General features: G+C 37.4%; 2 protein-coding genes across 9 annotated transcripts in view; one reads left to right on the top strand and one right to left on the bottom strand.

The window, feature by feature from the left end:
• Positions 1-19,513, top strand: part of LOC116852236 — a 58,538-nt gene that overhangs the window by 37,204 nt on the left and 1,821 nt on the right. The window lies entirely within an intron of this gene.
• LOC116852232 (N-acetylgalactosamine kinase) lies at positions 1,126-17,327 on the bottom strand. 7 transcript variants are annotated; one of them, XM_032832354.1, is made up of 10 exons: positions 17,160-17,327; positions 12,956-13,137; positions 11,952-12,119; positions 10,163-10,370; positions 8,295-8,403; positions 7,800-7,957; positions 6,216-6,356; positions 5,685-5,799; positions 3,768-3,972; positions 1,126-1,921 (listed from the first exon to the last, which is right to left on the bottom strand). In XM_032832354.1, exons 2-10 carry the CDS (start codon positions 13,117-13,119, stop codon positions 1,747-1,749), a joined length of 1,443 nt encoding a protein of 480 aa, XP_032688245.1. In that variant the 5' UTR covers positions 13,120-13,137; positions 17,160-17,327; the 3' UTR covers positions 1,126-1,746. The 7 variants fall into 7 exon arrangements, with proteins under 7 accessions (XP_032688245.1, XP_032688247.1, XP_032688251.1 ...); XM_032832356.1 differs by lacking the exon at positions 17,160-17,327 and adding an exon at positions 16,861-17,119; XM_032832360.1 differs by lacking the exon at positions 17,160-17,327 and adding an exon at positions 16,899-17,119.

Raw genomic sequence — 19,513 nt, 5'->3', positions numbered from 1 at the left:
TTTCAATCAAAAGTTCGTAGCTAGCTTGTACAGGCTAGATTAAATTTTTTAGCTCGTTACTAATTTGTTATTTATTTGTCGCTGGTTGGTGATTCGCTGAAATATGAAATCATGTTTGTGGTCTAGCCTTTGTCTAATCATTATATCAAATATGATAGAGTAAATAGCGTTCTATCTATTCTAAAATACATTATTTATTTGCTAATTTTAAAATGCTAGTATATCATCACTAGCATTTTAAAATTAGCAAATCAAAATTGAGCTTATGTTAATCTCATAAAAATCTCAAACAAGCAGAATTAATGAATAACATTGCTAGCTAGCAACAACTTATGGTTAATTTTGCTTGTTTAATTAGTTAACTTATTTGTCTAGCCACTAGGGGAAGTGAGCGTTACATTACTTGCTAGTATCTACTAAGATAATCCCAAACCTAGTATTAATACGTCAAAACGCGAGAAACGATTATTTCTTCATGAATTTTTAAGCATTATGTAAGTTTAATCGATATTTTCTTGATATAATGTGAAAGCTGTATGTCATAAATTATATTTGTAGATATTTAGTAAAGATTTGTAGAATTTCTTCGCGTTATATAATCCATTACTTAGCATACTTTCTAGCTTTCTTATTTGAAAAAGTACTTTCTGTATTGTCGCGAAATAACTATCCTGATATTCGCGTCGAAAGATACTCGCCTTATTCCTTTTGGTCGTGTTGGTCTCGCGTCACAGTTGAACGCACGGTGAACGCACGACAAAACAACGAATAAATTATGGTGACGCGTTCCCCGTGAACATGTTGCACTTTACACTTCAGGACGTAACGTGCAATGGCGGTAATTTCACGTGGGCGTTAAACCGAGCGAAATTTTGCTCCGACAAATTCCATCTCGCCTCACCGACCGAACGTTGCTCGCCGCCGTCGTGCTGAACTTCCGTCGCAGCTCATTAGAGATTACATCATAGTTTGTCACAGCCAAAGGGTATGAGTGAACGATGAAGCTGCAGTGCGAATGGGTAAATTTAGAATTGATTGGCGCATTTCTCACGTTACGTTGTCGTTCGGCAATCCGACTAGAGTTGCTTGTTGACGCATGATGCATTGTGACTCGCTTCTACGTAATCATTTTTCTCAATGAACATTTTATTAATAATCGTTTGTACTGCTGAATATTACATGTTTATATAATCTAAATCATTACAAATTTGTAGATTTTTATAAATGTACATTTAAATTGTCATAATCGTGCTTTTATTGAATTGAATCAGAAATGGAAGTGAATATATTATTCGTATATTCCGACATGGTTGAATAATCGGGAGATTAGCCTCAGTCTTCATTTTGAAAGCGTGTTGCGCGCCTGCAAGGCATTCTACTCGACTAAATTCGATTTAACGCGCGCATGGCAAATCTGATCTATATGTACAGACAATTAAACGGCAAGAAGCAAGATATTCTGTAGAGTAAGTGTTCCCCATTTAGAGTGATAGAATTCAGTGATGGTTAGTTTGACCCATCTGACGTTAGAGGGGCGCCAAACGGCACCGCTGACATCCTTTCGTCAATTAGAGCTCACGGCGAAAGGTAAAAAGCAGGGCGAAAACCGGAACAACGGGGGGGAACCGAGAGGAGAAATAATGGAATGTCAATAAAGGGACGCCATGATGACGTAGGTCGGTGGATAGATAGAGGGGTAGAGAACTCCCGTTATATTTATTATGGTACGGGCTTTACGATTGCGAGCTATGTTGACACACTGTAAATAACAGCACCCTGGTTCGGGGCCGTCGGAAATACCATATCTTTGAACTCCGCGCGGTCCTTTGTTGCACCGTTCTGACAAAGATCCGTTCTGAGAGCGTGCACGAATCGTTGAACCTCGTTCTTATTGATGATGGCTACGATGCAGCCGCCCCAACTGCAATAGGGAGCGTTGTAATTCAGTCGCGATGGAGCGAAAAGACACAAACTTAGCTCTTCATTCGCTCTGTATAAGGTGTCCGACAAATACGCGATATACAGGTAAAACTGAATACAAAATTCCTCTACTATTTCGTAACAATTACGTAAGATATTGAGTTGTTAATCGAAGATTGGCGAATATGATAGATGAGTTGTGCGATATGGTGACGTCTTTCTTGTGTTTCGGTCAAATTGAACAAAAAAGTTTTTTACCGTTTTAAAAATGACCACATAGGTTTTTAGATACTAATTAAAGAAGATCAGTGTATTATCGCACGATCATGTATCAATTTTCTTTAATTAATAATTAAAAGTTGACAATATTATTTGCAAAATGGTGAAAAACTTTCTTGTTTAATTTTAATATATAAGTATACGACGACAGACGTCGCTATTACAACTTATTTATTAGAGTTTCTCAAATCAAAGTTAGTGTATCATTCATCATTTGTAGGGAGGAAGTGAGAGAGTGAGAAAGAAGTTGCAACATGCTTTGTCTTTCAGTCCTATTCGCGGTTTATATATGTGTGTGAGCGCGTGTGTGTGATAGCAATTGATATTAACACTTCGTGTACAATCATAATTTTTGGGACATATAATACAACCTGCCAGACTCGGTGAATAAATAATTTTAAAGTTGGACAATAATTTGAAAGTCAATCTTTTTTAGACACATAACAGTTTTCTAGTCATATAAGTTCTTATTTTAAGTTCTTGTTTATCGATGAAAGTATTTCTAAATGTGGCTTATAAGTTCTTTGATTGACTTCAGTCGTATTTAGAGATACTTTTATTGATACAAGTGAATTCAGAATAAATATTAAAGAAAAGCCTCAGCTATAAGAGATAGTAGCGCATAAAAACAAAATCCGCGGATTTGAATTTTATTTGGATTTCTATTTTGACGATTTGAATTTAATTTTAAATTCGAATTCTATATACATATATATTTCTTTTTTTATTATTTTAATTTACTGGATTAATCTATAAGTTTGTGAGGATTTTTAAATAAAATTGAAATATATTTTATTCTTGTTAAAAATAATTTTAATCCATAATACTTATGCCATTCTGTTCGACAATCTTTTTTGCCTTTTTTCACGTAATTTCATAATTCCCTTCTTGTAAAACTTTTATGTTTTTCCAACGAAAAATGTTGAAAGTGATTTTTCACATATTCCAAAAAAAGCAATGTTTAGCAAAAGCTGTTAAGAGAGTTTTGTAGTGAGCGAAACAGATGATAATCGAAGGGAGCAATGTCGAGTGAATATGGAAATTTAGACAAAACATCCCAGTTAAACTCTAACAATTTTTACGGAAATAAAAAAGCATGATGCATCGGAAAAACTAATCACTGCCTTTTATTTTCAAGCCGCGACTAAGCCAACTGTATTTTTTTAAAGTACGTTATTACTTATATCATAAAATATGAGAATTATTAACATCATAAAATATTAGAACATATACATATATGAATGGCTAACTATATGAAACTATCCTTCTAATATCAACATACGAATGCTAACTAGACAAAAATCCGCATAAACTTATAGATCAGTCCAAAATTTCAGATCTCTTATTTTAGACATTTTGAAATTTCCCCTCATCCTTTAAGAAGATTGACGAGTAATTGAATATTCCTTTGGGTCTCACAGATTCAGCATTGTACACGGAGAGTTAATGTGATGTTATTTGATCAAGTGATCCGAAAATCCCTTTCTGCCCCAGTGAGACGTTTAAATTTAATTCACGGTTGACGGTCGCATTATTACGGACCCGGCTTGTTATAATGATATATTTACCCGGCTCCCGTGAGTCTCGCGCCGAATGCGCCGCAACGTACGGCTCTCTCTACGAGCGCATCCACGCTAGGATGGCTGCACTCGTAGAGTTTATGGAGACTGGCGTGACTCTTCGACATCAGGCTACCCAGCTGTTGGAGCTTCTCGTGTTCCATTATGCCGCTTTCCTCGTTTACGCGACGGAACGCGAGCACTCTGCCGGCCTCTGCGGGCGTAAAAGCAATGGTGCGGTTAATTGTGACAAATTCTGCTGCGAAAACAAATGACGCGATTTTCAGCGTGACGCAAATGTGATGTGTAATGGTCGAAAAAGACATCGCGGAATGCTGTGATGAGCGCTAATAACTACATATAGGAAAAATAATACTGCAGTTAAGAAAATGTTACTTGTTTCAAATATTAAGTTTGCATATTCGTAAATCTATCATCATTTATAAGCATCAAGTTTATTCAAAAAATATTCTGAATCAAGTTTAACATTTTTAATAAAAATGATAAATTGAAATAAAATTATAAAATTGAAAAAAAAGTTGAAAAATGATAAAATTGAAAAATGATAAAATTTAAATAAATGTTCTTGCTTACTATACATACTCTGGGAGAAAAAACATTTATTCGGTAGGTATTGATGATATATTTACTTTTAAATTCTTTTGTCCAAATGGAATAAACAATTGCTCTCATGATGAGCAACACTTTTAGAAAAATTTATATTATCCAATATAAAAAAATTTTATTGTTCCGATTTAGAAATATGTATATTAGTACAAGTAAATACATATGTAAATGTATATTATTGGTACACCATTGAGTAAATGTTTTTTATTTTTTAGATATTTTTTTCTCACAGCATAGAATAAAACCAGTTGTTTCTTCGACAAAGATTTATGATATTCTCATAAAAAGGACTTCTTTTTTAAGTTCTTTTTTAAATACATAATGATGAGCTTTTCTCAAAATTTTGATGAATGATGATATTTTATGATATATGGGGTGATTGATGTGATATGTCTTGTGATGAGTGATGATATCTTTTAACGCATTTACCAAGAAAATATTCCTTGTTGAAGATAACCATTATTCAAGAGGAGGAAAGTAAATTGAATAATTGCTTTTCTTAGCAGTAAGGTAACATTTTTCTGTATGCGTTCTGTATGCGTAGGGTTCAGCGCGGTGTGAAAAGAATGATCATAAAATCGAAAATAACGAGATTTGCTGGATACTCGGATGATAGTGGGATAATTCAGACGTATGGTTAGAACGAAGTTGTCGCTATGATCGATTTCGCGCGAGTGAGTAAACTCGAGTCGGTTTTTAGTGAGTTTGCAATCGATACACGTGTCCGCCATGATAATTTATAGCTTTGCGCGCGATAGAACAGGAGAGGAGCACGCATATGATTGATCACACCGGTTCACGTTCCTCGCGCGCGCGAAATCGAGACTTCATCGTCACAGAAATATCGACACCGGAGGCTCTCGATCGTCGCGAACAGATCCCGGGCACGTTTCCTTCGCGCTATTGCCGGTAATATCGGGAACAGGGTGGGAAACGGTTAAACGCTTCGGTAATTGCTGTGGCGTAATGAGGCGAAACGTAGTTTACCCCCAACTTTTTTAATAGCAAGCTTTGAGAAGTTTCCTCTTAGCGAGCCGAAGTTCACACGGGGAACGCGGTGAAACCTTCGCTCGAGAAGAAGAGAAAAATGGATAAAAAGAGATAGAAAGAGAAAAAGAATGGCAAGAGAGGGGAAAGAGAAGTAAGAAAGGAAAATAAATGTGAAAGGAAGAAAGGTGAAAAACGTATCGACCGCAGAAAATATAAGATGGGGAGAGAGAAGAGGTGAGCTCTCCTGATTTATTGGTTATAAGAGCGCGTTGTGCGATTTAGCGGCGCATGAAAATCGATGCTTTTTACCTTGAAAAACGTGCAGCGCCCGTTGCCGTAGCTTGAACGTTTGCGAGGTATTAAAGGAACCGACGAGAGACGTCTCCTTTAGTCGCTCGTAGCTCGTGCCGAGACTCTCGCAGATCTGCGGACAAAAAAAAGAGAGATAGAAAGAGGGTGGATACGGTGCTTGGTTCCGATAATAGTCCTTTGATTCGTCGTTGACGAGACATTCAGTGAGGCGTATTCGCGCGCAGCCACGAGCCGTTTAACGCGATTGAGTAAATTAACGATAAATGAAGCGTGGCTTTGAGTCATCCTTTCTTTCCCCGACGCAATTTACGAGGCTCTCTTTCTTCCTCACTCACTCACTCATCCACTTACTCACTTACTCACTCACTCACTCACTCTCACCAATGAAGGCTTTGCCTGCCTCTTCCTTCATCTCTTCGTGAGATCTTCAATAACGATCACCGGAAAGATCCATTCGCCTCGTCGCGAGATACATACAAAAAGAAAGCGATCCCGCTGTCTCGTTACGGATGACACAACAATGTATACCTCATCAAGTGTATACGGCTCTTCGTGCAGTTCTGTCATTACTGCGGTAATCATCTCGTCCAAATTAAAGGCGAGTCTCTCTTGGACGTCGATTAATCTTTGAACGTGTTCCCAATCCTTGTCCCTTTTCTTGGCTACCATCTGCACAGAAGAGGAACGTCATTCCAGTTGGGGAAACGCACTGAGAGAGAAGGTTTTAACAAAATACCAGTACCCGTAACAAATGGTCTGTTGACCTGTGGGACACCAAATGATCTCGTAGTAGGGACAAATGATTTGTTACTTTCAATTTGCTGCTCTGAGCAACACTCTCTTCTGTAATGGAGACATAATAAATCGAATCTATCTAATTTAACTGAAATAGACGAGGACAAATGTGATTTGTATTTTAGACAATGACTGCGTTCAACAGAAAGAGTTCAAGAGAAAGCTTTGCTTTGCAACTGTTGTGGAATTCATGAATCTGATTGGTGTATGTTCTTAATTTTAGCTGAATCTAAGAGCAGATATTAATCAAATTTATGAATTTTACAACAATTGCAAAACAGCTTTCTTTGTTAAACGTGGCCAACGCATGTTTACTAAAATGACAAATGATGAAAAATGATTTGTAATGGTAACTGTTCGATCTGTTTTCCCAACGGTCGACCAGCAAACGCGCTTTTATTCTGATAACCGTGGGATTTTTCTCAATGCACGTAGCGAAAAGTGACGTTGAGAAATCGAGAATTACCCGTGGGCGCTCATTTACCTCTCTTTTTTCCTCGCGATCGCGGTATTTTTGAGCGAGGTTGAGTGTTTTCGGAAAACGTCAGTACGAGCGTCGGTACGGGATGGTATAGCGAAGGGGATGGAATTAGAGGAGTCGTAAGAGCTAGAAAGTGCACTGGGCAAACAACGAGCGCATCGATCAATGTCCATCGAGCGTGGAGCGTAATCGGAAAACGAGTCTTGCTGGTCTCTTAGTCTAGTCTTCGCTCGTTTTTATGCCTGCGGATCATTAAAGAGTTTCACGTAGATTCGAGATGGACACGTGACAGAATAAGAGAAAAATCGATCAAACTGCGACGATGTAATCCACGTTTCATTCTAAGACGAGGCGAGTGAACAATGGGGAAGTCGTAATGGGAGATATTTTCTTCCGGTAGAACGCTGCCCGGGTGGAAATTAATCGTGGTGGTCCTAAGTAGTGGCCTTGGCCAAGGACCGCACAATAGGCATGGCCTTTATAGGTAAGCTAAGATAAGCTAAGATAAGCTAAGCCCAGATAAGCTAAGATAAGCAAATCTGAATGCAATTTGGCGAATATGGATTTCGCGTCATGGATTGATGCTAAAATGGAAATCCCAAATGAGGCTTGTGCTAATAAAACTTAATCAGGGATAGTTAGTCAATTCCTGAAATGGTTTTAGTGAAGAAACGATTATTTATTAATAGTTAATGATTGATTAACTATTAAGAACGTTATATTTTTGTGTAGAGTCTAAGTGGAGCTGCCTTGATAGAAATAGAGAAAACTGTCTAGACCTTTTTTAATCCCCGTTTGATATTTCCACCCAGGTGGAAGCGTTGATAGTATAATACCTGCGCGGCTAATCGGCATTCCGCGACCCTGAGATTAAAATCGCCGGTTGAGGCTTTGTTGTGAAAAGCCTGGCTGTGCGCTATCACGAACACCGCATTCTTCGGAAGCGTCACGTCGCTGGCGCGCAAGGGGTTAAATTCGATCAGCTTGGCCGTGCCTTTATGAACAAGTAAAAAAATATTATAGTAGTTTGAGACACACATCGAATCCTCTCCTGGCGTGAAACCCTAGATATCCTTTTTGATACTTTATTCTGCGCACGAACGTTATTTTGCGGTGTGTAGTGGTCGAACGTGATTTTCTTGGTTTTTCTCTTCCGTATCTTTGTAAATTAAGTCTTGTAACTACTTTTTACACTATTATACTTCTTGTTCCAAATGAACAGATTTAAAACTGACAATTAAGAAGAAAATAAAAGGAACGTGATTTTTCGGAATTTAAAGAGATAATCTGACAGTTTAACTTGCGAGATATGCAATAGAGAGCGCGATTACCTGATTTTCCGAGGAAAGCGATAGCCTGATCCATCCCGCCGCCTTGAGTGCCGATATGTCTCTCTGCGCGAGCGCTGATAGTCGCCAATTCATGTTTCGTCAATTGACACTGTAATGCACAACACACGTATCGCCGCGAAATAATAATGTAAACTATCGTTATAATAACAAATATCAATAATCTGAAATAGAAGTCGACTGTTAATCGTAAGAGACAAAATAAAAAAGGAAATTGTGACGAATGACAAACGCGACAGAGGTGCGACAAAAATTCTCGAATTATTAGTCAACATGCTGATTACCGGGCTGACAGGAGATTGAGAAGAACGTATATGATGACATATATAAGAGCAATACAAAGCGCTTCGAGGAATAAACCTCGAAGATAGCTACGCCGCGTCCGATATCAATACTCGTTCGAGCAAACACGAAACCGTCAAAGGAAATAGGATCTACGTTCGACGACGTAGCTGGTAGAAATGAAGAAACGCTATACGGGATGGTGATCGGTAGTTTGATCCACTTGGCAAACACAATGCCTTCTAGGGTTCGTTATTCGCGAAATATCGTTTCGTCGAAACGTTGTTCATACAAATTTAGATTAAAATTACATATGCGTGCGTGCGTAATTTCTGTAATTTTCGAGGTACTTGGTTTAAACTTGGGTTAAACTAATTTAACTCGTCCGTTGCTACACACAGAAAATGTATACTGCATTTAAGTAAATGCCACTCGTTTTAAGTTTTTTCTAAGTTTATGCATCCGCATAAACTATCTACAAGCATATCTACAATCATAATCTATCTACAAGCCCGTTATAAGTATCAAATTTATTCAAAACACATTTTGATATTAGTAGTTTCAGCATTTCAATTGAGAATATTGAATCTTGAAAAAGAAGAATTCGGCTTGCTTTTACTATATCCATTGAAAGAAATACATAAAAAATATTTACTCAGTAGGTTACTAAAAACATATTTATTTAAATCTAAAATCTGTTATTTAAATAACATAAATAATTGCTTTCATGAAAAGCTAAGATTTTAAGAATACATATATTTTTTTACTTGAAAAAGTACTTTATATTAATACAAGTAAATATGTTATTAGTAACTCTCCCTAAATAAATATTTTTTATTTCTTAGATATTTTCTTAGATATTTTTCGTCTCGGTGTAGAATCAAACTAGCTCCTTTTCTTTAATAAAGTTTCATAATATTCTTGTGAAGAGAATACATTGTTCTTTCGGGATATGATAATGAGCTTCTTTAAAATTTTATGTAATTTTTTTGTGTGTAGCGTCATACGTGTGTGGCAGTAAGAATTTCCCTTCCATGTCCACATTATTAAATTAAATAAGTTTGTTTTGCGCAATTACCTAAGAAAAAAAAAACATGAGATGGTCCGTAGGGAGAGTTTTCTTAATGAACTGCGGTAGCGAACATGTTAACTTTGCTTAAAGAAGAAAACTTTCAGGCTCAAGTAAACTGTAAGGAAGTAATTCGCAAAGTCCAATTTGGGAGCTGGTGGGACTTTAGTCGAGTAACAGTTAACTTTAGTCGTTCACTAATTGTTTTCTTAGATGACAATGTCATTTTGTAACACGATGAGCGGCCTACGAGTCACCGACGCCTTCCAGTCGTGTTTTAGGCATTTTCAGATCGAACGTAATGTATTTGGATATTCACGGCTGTTGATCGAAGAACGCCAGATGATTTTTCTATCGATTACTCCAGGTTATAATACACGACTATCTGACGACGATGCGTTCGACAGGATGATAACATCCAGGCGCCAACGACACGTAATCCCGTGTCCTCGGTGGTGTCTTAAATTCCACTCGAGACAAATAATTGAACCGTCCTCACCTGACTGGCGTGCACGATTGAAAGGAGCGCGGCCGAAACGAGCGCGCTCGAGCTGGAGAGGCCGGAATTAGCAGGAATGTTGCCCCATACCGCGACCAGAACTCCCATAGGAACGGACTCTGCTGGGACTACCTCGAGAGCTCCTTTTACGCCGCACAGAAAATATTTGTGCCACGTCGGTCCGCTCTCGCTCTCACTAACGTAGCTTCTGAAACGTGCGACTACGTTGCACTTACGTTCGTGTAGGATTTAACGCTTGCCGGGATTAACAGATTCTGCGCGATTTATTTAAAATTTTCTCGTTCCCCCTCTCTTTTACCTGTCTGTTCTCTTTCATTATATATATATATATATATATATATATATATATATATATATACACGGTTTGCTAACGAAAACTTTCCACGATTCCAATGCCATAAGATATAAAAAATCCTTAAAAATATTCGTAGCAATTTTGAACAAAGATTTTATGGAGAATTGTATGGAGTTTGGTGGATGGTACTTTGAATATTCAATATAAATTTCTCTAAATTATTTTCAATCTTTTGTACCCAAAATTTCCAATTGCGATTTTTCGCAAAAAATATTCATTCGAATTAAAAAAAAATAAATACCGTTGTGAAAAATATCTTTGAAAAGATATATTATTTGACTTCTATTTTGCTATTTAAGATTTTTTGGTGGATAGTTACGAAGTCGATGAAGTGATATAGTTAAATTTATCATAATTATACAGCCTCCTTAAAAAAAATATTGACGTATATCGGCAATTTTGACAAAAATCAATTAGTTACAGAGTAATCGAGGTAAAAAATTGTCGTTGGCATTTTCGTGTATATATATGTGTGTGTTTATGTATATATATATATATATATATATATATATATATATATATATATATATATATATATCGTTGCATAATTAACACACGAATTAACGTACACGAAATCTATGTAACATGCGAAAATCAGGAAAATCGATTACGGGCTGTTCGCTAAGCTCCCGGCTGAGTTATATGCTATCTGACGTGGCGCGACACTGAATAATGAATGAGATTAAGAAAGTTCGTATTATCTTCCCGGGTATTATACCAGGAGTAAAGAAAGCGCGGAGGTTAATTTTATCCAAGGTGAGAGAAGAAGAGAGAGAAAGAGAGAGGAGGGAAAGCGAGATTACACGCGCAATGTCATCTGTTTTTCTTGCGTTACGCGTATCACGAGCGCGCCAGTATACGTTGGTCATCCATAATTTCTCGTTTCACGTCGCGAGATAACAATTTTACCTCTTCATTTAGTTTCGTTCGCTCGCGAAATGAGAAATTACAGTAGAGACCTTATCTCGAGCGTGTCGCCGGTGCACGTACGCGCCGCGAGGATAAATTGAAGATAATTCCAGTTTCAGCACGGTAATCCAAGATGGCCGTGGCCGGGGGATCAAGAGGCTTAAATTGTTAAGGGGCTATAAGTGCTTATAAGTGCTCGCGGCCGCAAGTGCAAGCACAACGATACGTTATGGAGCAGATATTGCAGATATTATATGCTATAAATGCGCGGTATACGTGGAGTCATGCGGCGTCTGCGTTCAAATACGATATCTACGGAGCGTATAGAACGGCAGCCTGTCGGTGAAGTCCGCTGTCGGAAAAGTTTCCGCAAAGATGTCGCGCTGCTTGCACGGGGCTATTAAAACATTTGTCGATAAATTCCCGGACTTGTCTAAACTATTACAGCCAACTCCGCGCCGCGACCCTTAACAAACTTAAACCCTTATCGAGTTATGTACTCACTCTATGTCCTCGAAACTGCACCGAAAGTCCTTGTACTTGGGGTCTACGTTGGTGAGCTGAATCTCGTTATCTTTCGACAGTGCCATCGCGACGAGTATATCCTGCTCAATAGCCATTGGACAAACGGCATAGCCGCAATAATCAATGTGCTCGCCGATCAAATTTACTCTATAACACACCAGGCGGGATTTGTAATTCGTAAACGTACCTGTTGTTGATAAAATAAAAATTTATAGCACTCGCGCAAGTGGAGAAATATCAAACCAAAAAAGTATGATTTTATTCTTGGAAGAAAAATGAGTACTCTTAGTTGAAACAAGAATTTTATTATGAAGTTAATTAAAGTTATTAATTAGTATTTTTATCGTTATTATGATATTGGATTAATTCATAAGTTTGTGTAGATTTTTAAACAAAATCGAAATGCATTTTATTCTTGTCAAAAACAATTTTAAGTAATAATGTGTACGCCATTCGGTTTGATAATGTTTTTTGCTTCCTTTCATGTAATTTCATAATTCCCTTCTCGTAAAACTCTTGTGTTTTTTTACGTAAAAACGCGGAAAGTCATTTTTTATATCTTCTAAAGAAGCCGAGTTTATACCATCAAAAAGGTTTCATAATGAGCGACACAGATGACAGTCGGAAAAGATAATATCGGATGAATATGGTAGGTGAGGTCAAGTATCCCAGCCAATCAACAATTTTTACGAAAGTAAAAAAGCATAATGCATCGGAAAAATTCATTACTGCCTTCTATTTTCAAGTCGCAACAAAAAGACAACTGTACTTGTTTTAATACTTACATCACAAAATATGCTCTGAAATGTCAATCATCAAAACATATATAGATAGCCAACTATATACATATATGTGAAACTATTATCAACAAGCGAATGTTAATATTGAACAGAAATCCGCACGAACTTACGGGTTAACCTAATATATTAATTATAGTAGCGAGAGAAATTTTCCGAAGTGTATTACATCGAGAAATAACTCACCGTCCTGGTACTCGGACGAAAAAGGCAGGTTCCACATTGTATTTAGACACGAAGTGAGTCGTCAATCTCTCTAATCGCAGCGAAATATCCGCGCTGGGTGTCAGGATAGGCACAAAGCGGTCCTCTGCTTCCACGACGTAGTCTCCGTTCGTTCGACAAGACATTCTGTCGAGCTAATTTAGCTAAAAACACAAAAAAATAGCTGAAATCTCCGGTAGCGAAGATCTCATTCGAGTTAATTCGCGATTTTTTTTGACATTCCGCTGTCACTTCCTTCCGACCATTAACTTAATGAAATTATGACGTCGCGCAATTGCGATTGCATGAATTGTTAATAGCTGAATGTTCTTGCTCGGATTGGCGGTGTAACTTGCTTGGTAATTACAGCACTATTTGAAATGTAGTCACAGCAAATACGTTGAGCGGCAGCATGAATAGGAACAACTCACTATACGATTTCAATTTAAGCCTCTTATTCGCGACGCAGTCAAATGTTTACGTAATAGGAAATACGTTGATGCTCTTTGACGCGCCATGTATAACCCGCGGTGCAATATAATGGATCTTAAATATAACTTTATATCTTTGACGGGGTAACATATTACACGTGCCTCCACTGAGAGAAAATATATCTAAGAAATAATAGACATTTATTCGGTGCTGATAACATATTTACTTATATTAATATCAAGTATTTTTCAAATAAGAAAATATACACATCTCTTTAAAATCTTAAAAAATTATTTTGGTTTGAAAAATCGCCGAAAAAGATATTTTTCCGGAATTTTTCATAGGAAAACGAAAAGATCGTCAAACTTCATATACTCTTAATCTTATTTTAAGGATATATTTTGATTGTCTGACTGACAAAAACACTCTTCTTCTTTTTGTATGTTATATCTTGGCCAGTAGGAGTTGGTAAAAAAGATTAACGGACAGTATAAGTGTAAGTGTGATTATAGCTCTCCAAGATATCTCTGTAACGCGAAAACAAAAAATTCTCTTATTTTCCTATTTTTTAGATATTTTTTCTCTCACGAAGTGTATCATAAAGGAAATAAAAATAAAAATCGATGAGTAAAAGTATTGAGATTAAGATAAGAAAATGGGAATCGATGTAAAACATTTAAAAACAATTCGAATGCTTAATTTTTATCGAAAAGAAATAGGACATTTACTGTGAAATAATGCAGAGATTTTATTTTTGCGTTCTTTTTGTCGAGTTATTACCGTTGCTGTTTGCAAGATGGATCTTTTTAAAGAGCACAACGAGATCAAACATATACATAATAGATGCAACTTCGATTAAATTTTATTATCATGTGAAGCTGCTGTACTACTCCACTCTCCTTTTATTCGGATGCCTATTGAGGTCACGAGCCAGAAGCAAGCTTGTCCCTTAATTCTCTGAATAGTATTTGATGGAAATGATGCTCGATATATATACACACGAGGGCCACATGTGACGTATAACAGCCCGCTTTATTGTCAAATTATTATTGACAAGTTAATGCCGCTTGAATAAGATTTGCAAGGCTGTTAACGCATAACGATTTAATTACATTTGCGGCGCTTGCATCGGTAATCGAACGATCGGCGTCGCAATACATATGCTACTGTTTTGAACAATCACGACGTTTTTTACCTTTGTTGAATCGCCGGATTTTCGTGGAGATGTGTACCGAAGATGTTTGTGAACGCGTAAAAAGTAAAATTTCCACGTTATAGCGCAAATAAATCCTATTTCGGACGATCGCGAGCGTAGAAATATATACTTGATTTTCTTTATCGAACGATAAGATATAGTATAACATTTTATAACGTGAGCACAGCTCACGTTATAAAATACGGAAGTTTTGTCACGGAAAAACTATCGGTATAATTAAATGTCTCGGTACTTAAAAAATAGTGATCATCGAAATATACCTAAAAAAATTGAAATGCATTTTATTCTTGTTAAAAACAACTTGAATAATATATGTGCTATTTTGTATGTGATATGTTCGATAATCTTTTGTCATCTTTCACATAATTTCATAATTTCCTCTCTCGTAAAATTCTTGTACTTTTTTCAACACCATCATTTATAAAATATCTGAAGTATCAGCTATCAAAAAAAAAAAAATATATATATATAGATACCTAACTATGTATGGAACTCCTACCAACATACGAATGCCAACTAAAAATCCGCACGAACTTATCATGAATTTAGGATCAATTCGATATAATCTCTTCCCTAGCGGAGTCCTTTTATACAGAGAAAAAAATATTTGAAAATTTATTTGCGAGATATAAAGTTCCTGTGAAGTTATTTCTGTAAAGTTATTCCTGTGAAGTTATTCCTGTGAAGTATAGTTTATTTCTGTGTGAATAAACTTTACATACTACAAAAATAAATTTTCAAATATCTTTTTCTCAATGTATGGCCTCAAGGAAATTATTCTAAAATTGAAAGAAAATATTCTAACAGTAAAAAAAGGAAAACTCTAGTTGCAAAGTGCTATTTCTTATAATTCCATATTTTACACTGAGAAAAAAATATTTGAACATTTATTTGTGAAATTTTAGTTTATAAGTAAACTTGATCTTACAAAAATAAACTTTATACCCCGCAAATAAATCTTTATATATTTTTTCCAATATAAGTGAAGAGTATTCTTTTAATGAAAAGGAATAATATCGTGCTTAGAACATTTTTCTTTTGGTTTCAGAAGAATTCTCTTGAGATCATATATAAGAAGCTTCTGCTGAAGATGAGATTGTAAATTTTTGAGTGCATATTTTACATTTCAGCGTATATAAATATTAAATGCAAAACGTCAATGTGCCGATTTCAGACTTGGCCGAGTTAATATTCTAGATTTTTCACTGCAAGAAACGCCAGACGCGAACAGATGAAGTCCACTTTGACGATTTCTTCCACTTTGTCTTTCAATCAATATCTATTTCTATAGAAACTCTCATCACGCGCTTGATCGTCCACTGATTTATTAATAAAAGAGAACCACGTCGGGGATCGTATTAAAGTCGCTCTCTGATTACATATGATATGCGGTAACGTTGAATACATTAGCGATTTGTATTCATCATAACTTCTTCGGAGGTATACGCGAAGAGCTTATAACACACGGAGATACCGCATTCCGCGCATTTTATCTCCGCAAAAGTGCCCGCGGCAATTTTACTTTATTTTTTTTAACGAGAATATGAAAAGGTCGATGGATCGTGGCCTTTATCGACGGCCATAAATTCACCGGTTGACACACGATGAAACGCTAATTCGGCACATAGTTCACAATCAAACACGAGATCTTGAGACATACACACGCGTGTTGGGCATACTTGTGTTTGTAAGTGCGCATCGATATCTGTTCGAAGATGTAGACACTACACTACACTACTTCTACAATTATCTACCTATTTATCTTCCTACTTATCTGTCTGAAACTGTTACGTGGCTCCTATGAGGCTAGAAACATACGTTGAGGATTATGCAATCGTAGATCCACCGTATTTATCCGAGAGGATTGTCCTTTTCCTCTCTCTTTCTTTTTCTCTGTTTCTCTCTCTCTCTGTTGTATTTTTATGAAAACGCGAGCAATGGCGATTCCGCGACCAAAATTAATCTTCTGTCCCCCTGAGACGGACAAATATAATATCGTCTGTAATATACCGTTTTTTGAACGCGAATAACGTAGTTTCTGCGTGGGCCGTGAATGTAAGCCGCTCTATGAAAATTTCTTTAAATTAAAAATCCCCCATTAAGACGTCAAAGCGCGGGCGTGTCATCGGGAGATTAATGAGTGTAGTTGTTATAAAGGGTGAAGCGATTCGGCGCGTCGTTTATGAACTGAGCCATACCGGCGACATTGTGTAGTCTGGATATAATTTTTATTTCATACTTAGCACACGAGTATCTCGCACACACATACACACACACATGTACACATGTCCGGCCACAGCAATGAGCGACAGCGCGACGCGGCGTCGTCGTATGACGCGTATACACGTACACACGTGTACACGCGGCGCGAAGCGCGCGCACGCCGGCTGATGTCGCGTTGTTCGTGGCTGTTGTGGCGAGTGGCAAAGCAAAACGCACAGCGCGGCGGCGACGTGGCGGACTTGGTGGTTTTAATAAATCGCCTCGGAGCTCTCGCTGAGAGAGAGAACTCTAACCGAATAGGTTCGGGTTACATACCTTGCTTTGCGGCCGATCGCGACACTCTACTGGAATAATGCGATACGTTGTTATCTCCGTTGATTAACGTTATCAACACGTGATGCCTTTTTTATGGCAAGGCGACATTCCACGTCGCGGAACACGTCGCGTATCGTTTATCGATCTGTACCGCTCGTCTCACGAGGTACCGCACGCCGTCGGACGCGTCGCTCCTGTGCGGTAATGCGCTTCGCCATGCTGACTTCACACACGGCGGGTTATTTGAATGCATTCGTGACGACACGGTGTGAGACACCGGCCACCGACGAGGTACTACTAAAGACTGTCAGCCCTGGGTAAATTTTCGACCCGACAAAAGAGCCCGGAGGTGTCCGGAGATAATTGAAGAACGATGACAATACCGACCGTTTCTCACACAGAGACGCTTCTGTCTGTTCGTGTGACAACACGCGCTCGGTCGGTTCAGCACGCCGAGCGAGAAAGAGAATGTCATTTTCGCTCCGACTCCATAACAGAGATGTCACATCTAAAGTTTGATATACAATGTGCTCTTTGCTTTATGTTTCTTTCTGTTAATCTCTTTCTGATTTAAATCTTGATTTTGTAATTAGAAGAAAATAAAGAATAAGAAATAGGAAGCGAAGAGTATATTGTAGATCAGGCTTAATGCTTCGGCTCTGCAACAGAAAGCAGATTTAATTTAGTATTACACACAACAATGGATTAAGGAATTCGAATTCAAACAAGAGAATTTCTAGTTTTATCAGATTTCTAATTATAAATTCAAATCAGTGAAACTCACCTTTGTGCCAACTCTGCCAGGCCCAAATCGAATCCTCCGGTGCTGCATCCCCTTAGAGTCGTGTGCTTGTCTCTACAACAAAAAACAGATTTAATTGAGTGTTAATTAGTTACACGATGACGATGAGGCATTAAGGAACTCGATTTTCAACAAGAAGATTTTCAATTTTGTCGGATTTCTAATTATAAATGCAAATTAGTGAAGCTCATCTTTGAGCCGACTCAGAAAGGCCCGAGTCAAATTCTCCGACGCGGCATCCCTCAGGAATCGCATCCCCTAGAGCCGCGTGACTGTGTTTGCTTTATTAGATTTCTGTGACAGAAATTTAATTTAATTTAGTAATTTAATAATTTAGTGTCAATTAATTACACACGACAGCAAGACGAGGTAAGGAAATCGTCGTAACGGCACGCTCGAGTTGCTTCCCAATACGCAATAAAAATAATTAAATGACAACTGAATAAAGAAGTAATAATACTTGAATAATATGAATGAATGATGATGTTTGATCGGCATTGAGGAATTTGTTCGCGACATTTTTTTATTTAACAAATAAAAAAGTAAATGAAACGCGGTAATTACCTCGCAATAATATTCGCAACATCTGCTCGCGTGAGAAGTAAGCGTCTTAATTTATCTTAATTATCACCTCAATTGTCGCGAAGTCGAAACACGGTATTAAAAATCGGCACGGAATAATTTAGAAAATAACGCGATATGCTCGTCTGGACGGTTGAGAGTGTATGGCGTGACACTCGAGCACGTGCTCGCACACGCGTGTTTACATGACCTGGCCGCGCGCCCCTCCAAGCGCCGCTCAGTTAGCGGCACGAGCAGGCCGTTACAGTACGTTTACCTAATCTTTGTGGAGCCTCGAGTTTTTGTTAAAGCTGTTGCCCAGATATTGTTATTACCGATTATTCGATCATAGTTATTCAGTTATTATCCACTCGCGGCTATTATCACACGATTGTCGAACACATATTATTATAATTATTATAAAAAAGTAATAATAAGTGATAAATATTACAATGGTCGATGTTATAATGTCAGCTTAATCATATGGTATATTACGTAACTGTTACTTTGTTATATAACAAATACTTTATGTTTATTGGGCAGTGATGATACTTGATCGACAATCGTGTGATAGTAGCCGCGAGCGGATAATAACTGAATAACGATGATCGAATAATCGGTAATAACAATGAATAACAATAACTGGGCAATAATAAAAGATTAAAGACGAAGTAAAGAAATTGTCGTAACGATACGAGTTGCTTCCTATGCATAATAGCAAAAATTAAATAATAACCGAATAAATTAAATAATAATCGAATAAAAAAGTAATAATACTCGAATATTAAATAGTAGTGACAATAATATCTGTTCGACAATCGTGTGATAATATCCGCAAGTGGATAATAACGGAATAACAATGATCAAATAACAATACCTGGATAACGGCTCTAACAAAAACTTGAAGCTTCACAAAGGCTAGGTAAACCGACCGTCGTTACGGTGCCCTTGGGCTGCTGACTGAGCGGCGCTAGGAGGTGGGGGGGGGGGG

This window comes from Odontomachus brunneus, unplaced genomic scaffold, assembly GCF_010583005.1.
Source record: "Odontomachus brunneus isolate Ranch 3 - 2012 unplaced genomic scaffold, Obru_v1 Obru_scaffold_208, whole genome shotgun sequence".
Taxonomy (NCBI): Eukaryota; Metazoa; Arthropoda; class Insecta; order Hymenoptera; family Formicidae; genus Odontomachus; species Odontomachus brunneus.
Note: the sequence above shows the minus strand (reverse complement) of the source record. Positions and strands in the feature narration are given on the sequence as shown.

Bases quoted from the DNA above. Each gene is read 5' to 3' on its own strand.
- LOC116852232 (XM_032832354.1), bottom strand. From the start codon at position 13,119: ATGTCTTGTCGAACGAACGGAGACTACGTCGTGGAAGCAGAGGACCGC. The intron at 5,800-6,215 runs GTATACATTGTT...TTTTGTCCGCAG, and splicing joins AGCCGTATACACTTGATGAG to ATCTGCGAGAGTCTCGGCAC. The intron at 1,922-3,767 runs GTAAATATATCA...TCCCTATTGCAG, and splicing joins GCGAGACTCACGGGAGCCGG to TTGGGGCGGCTGCATCGTAG.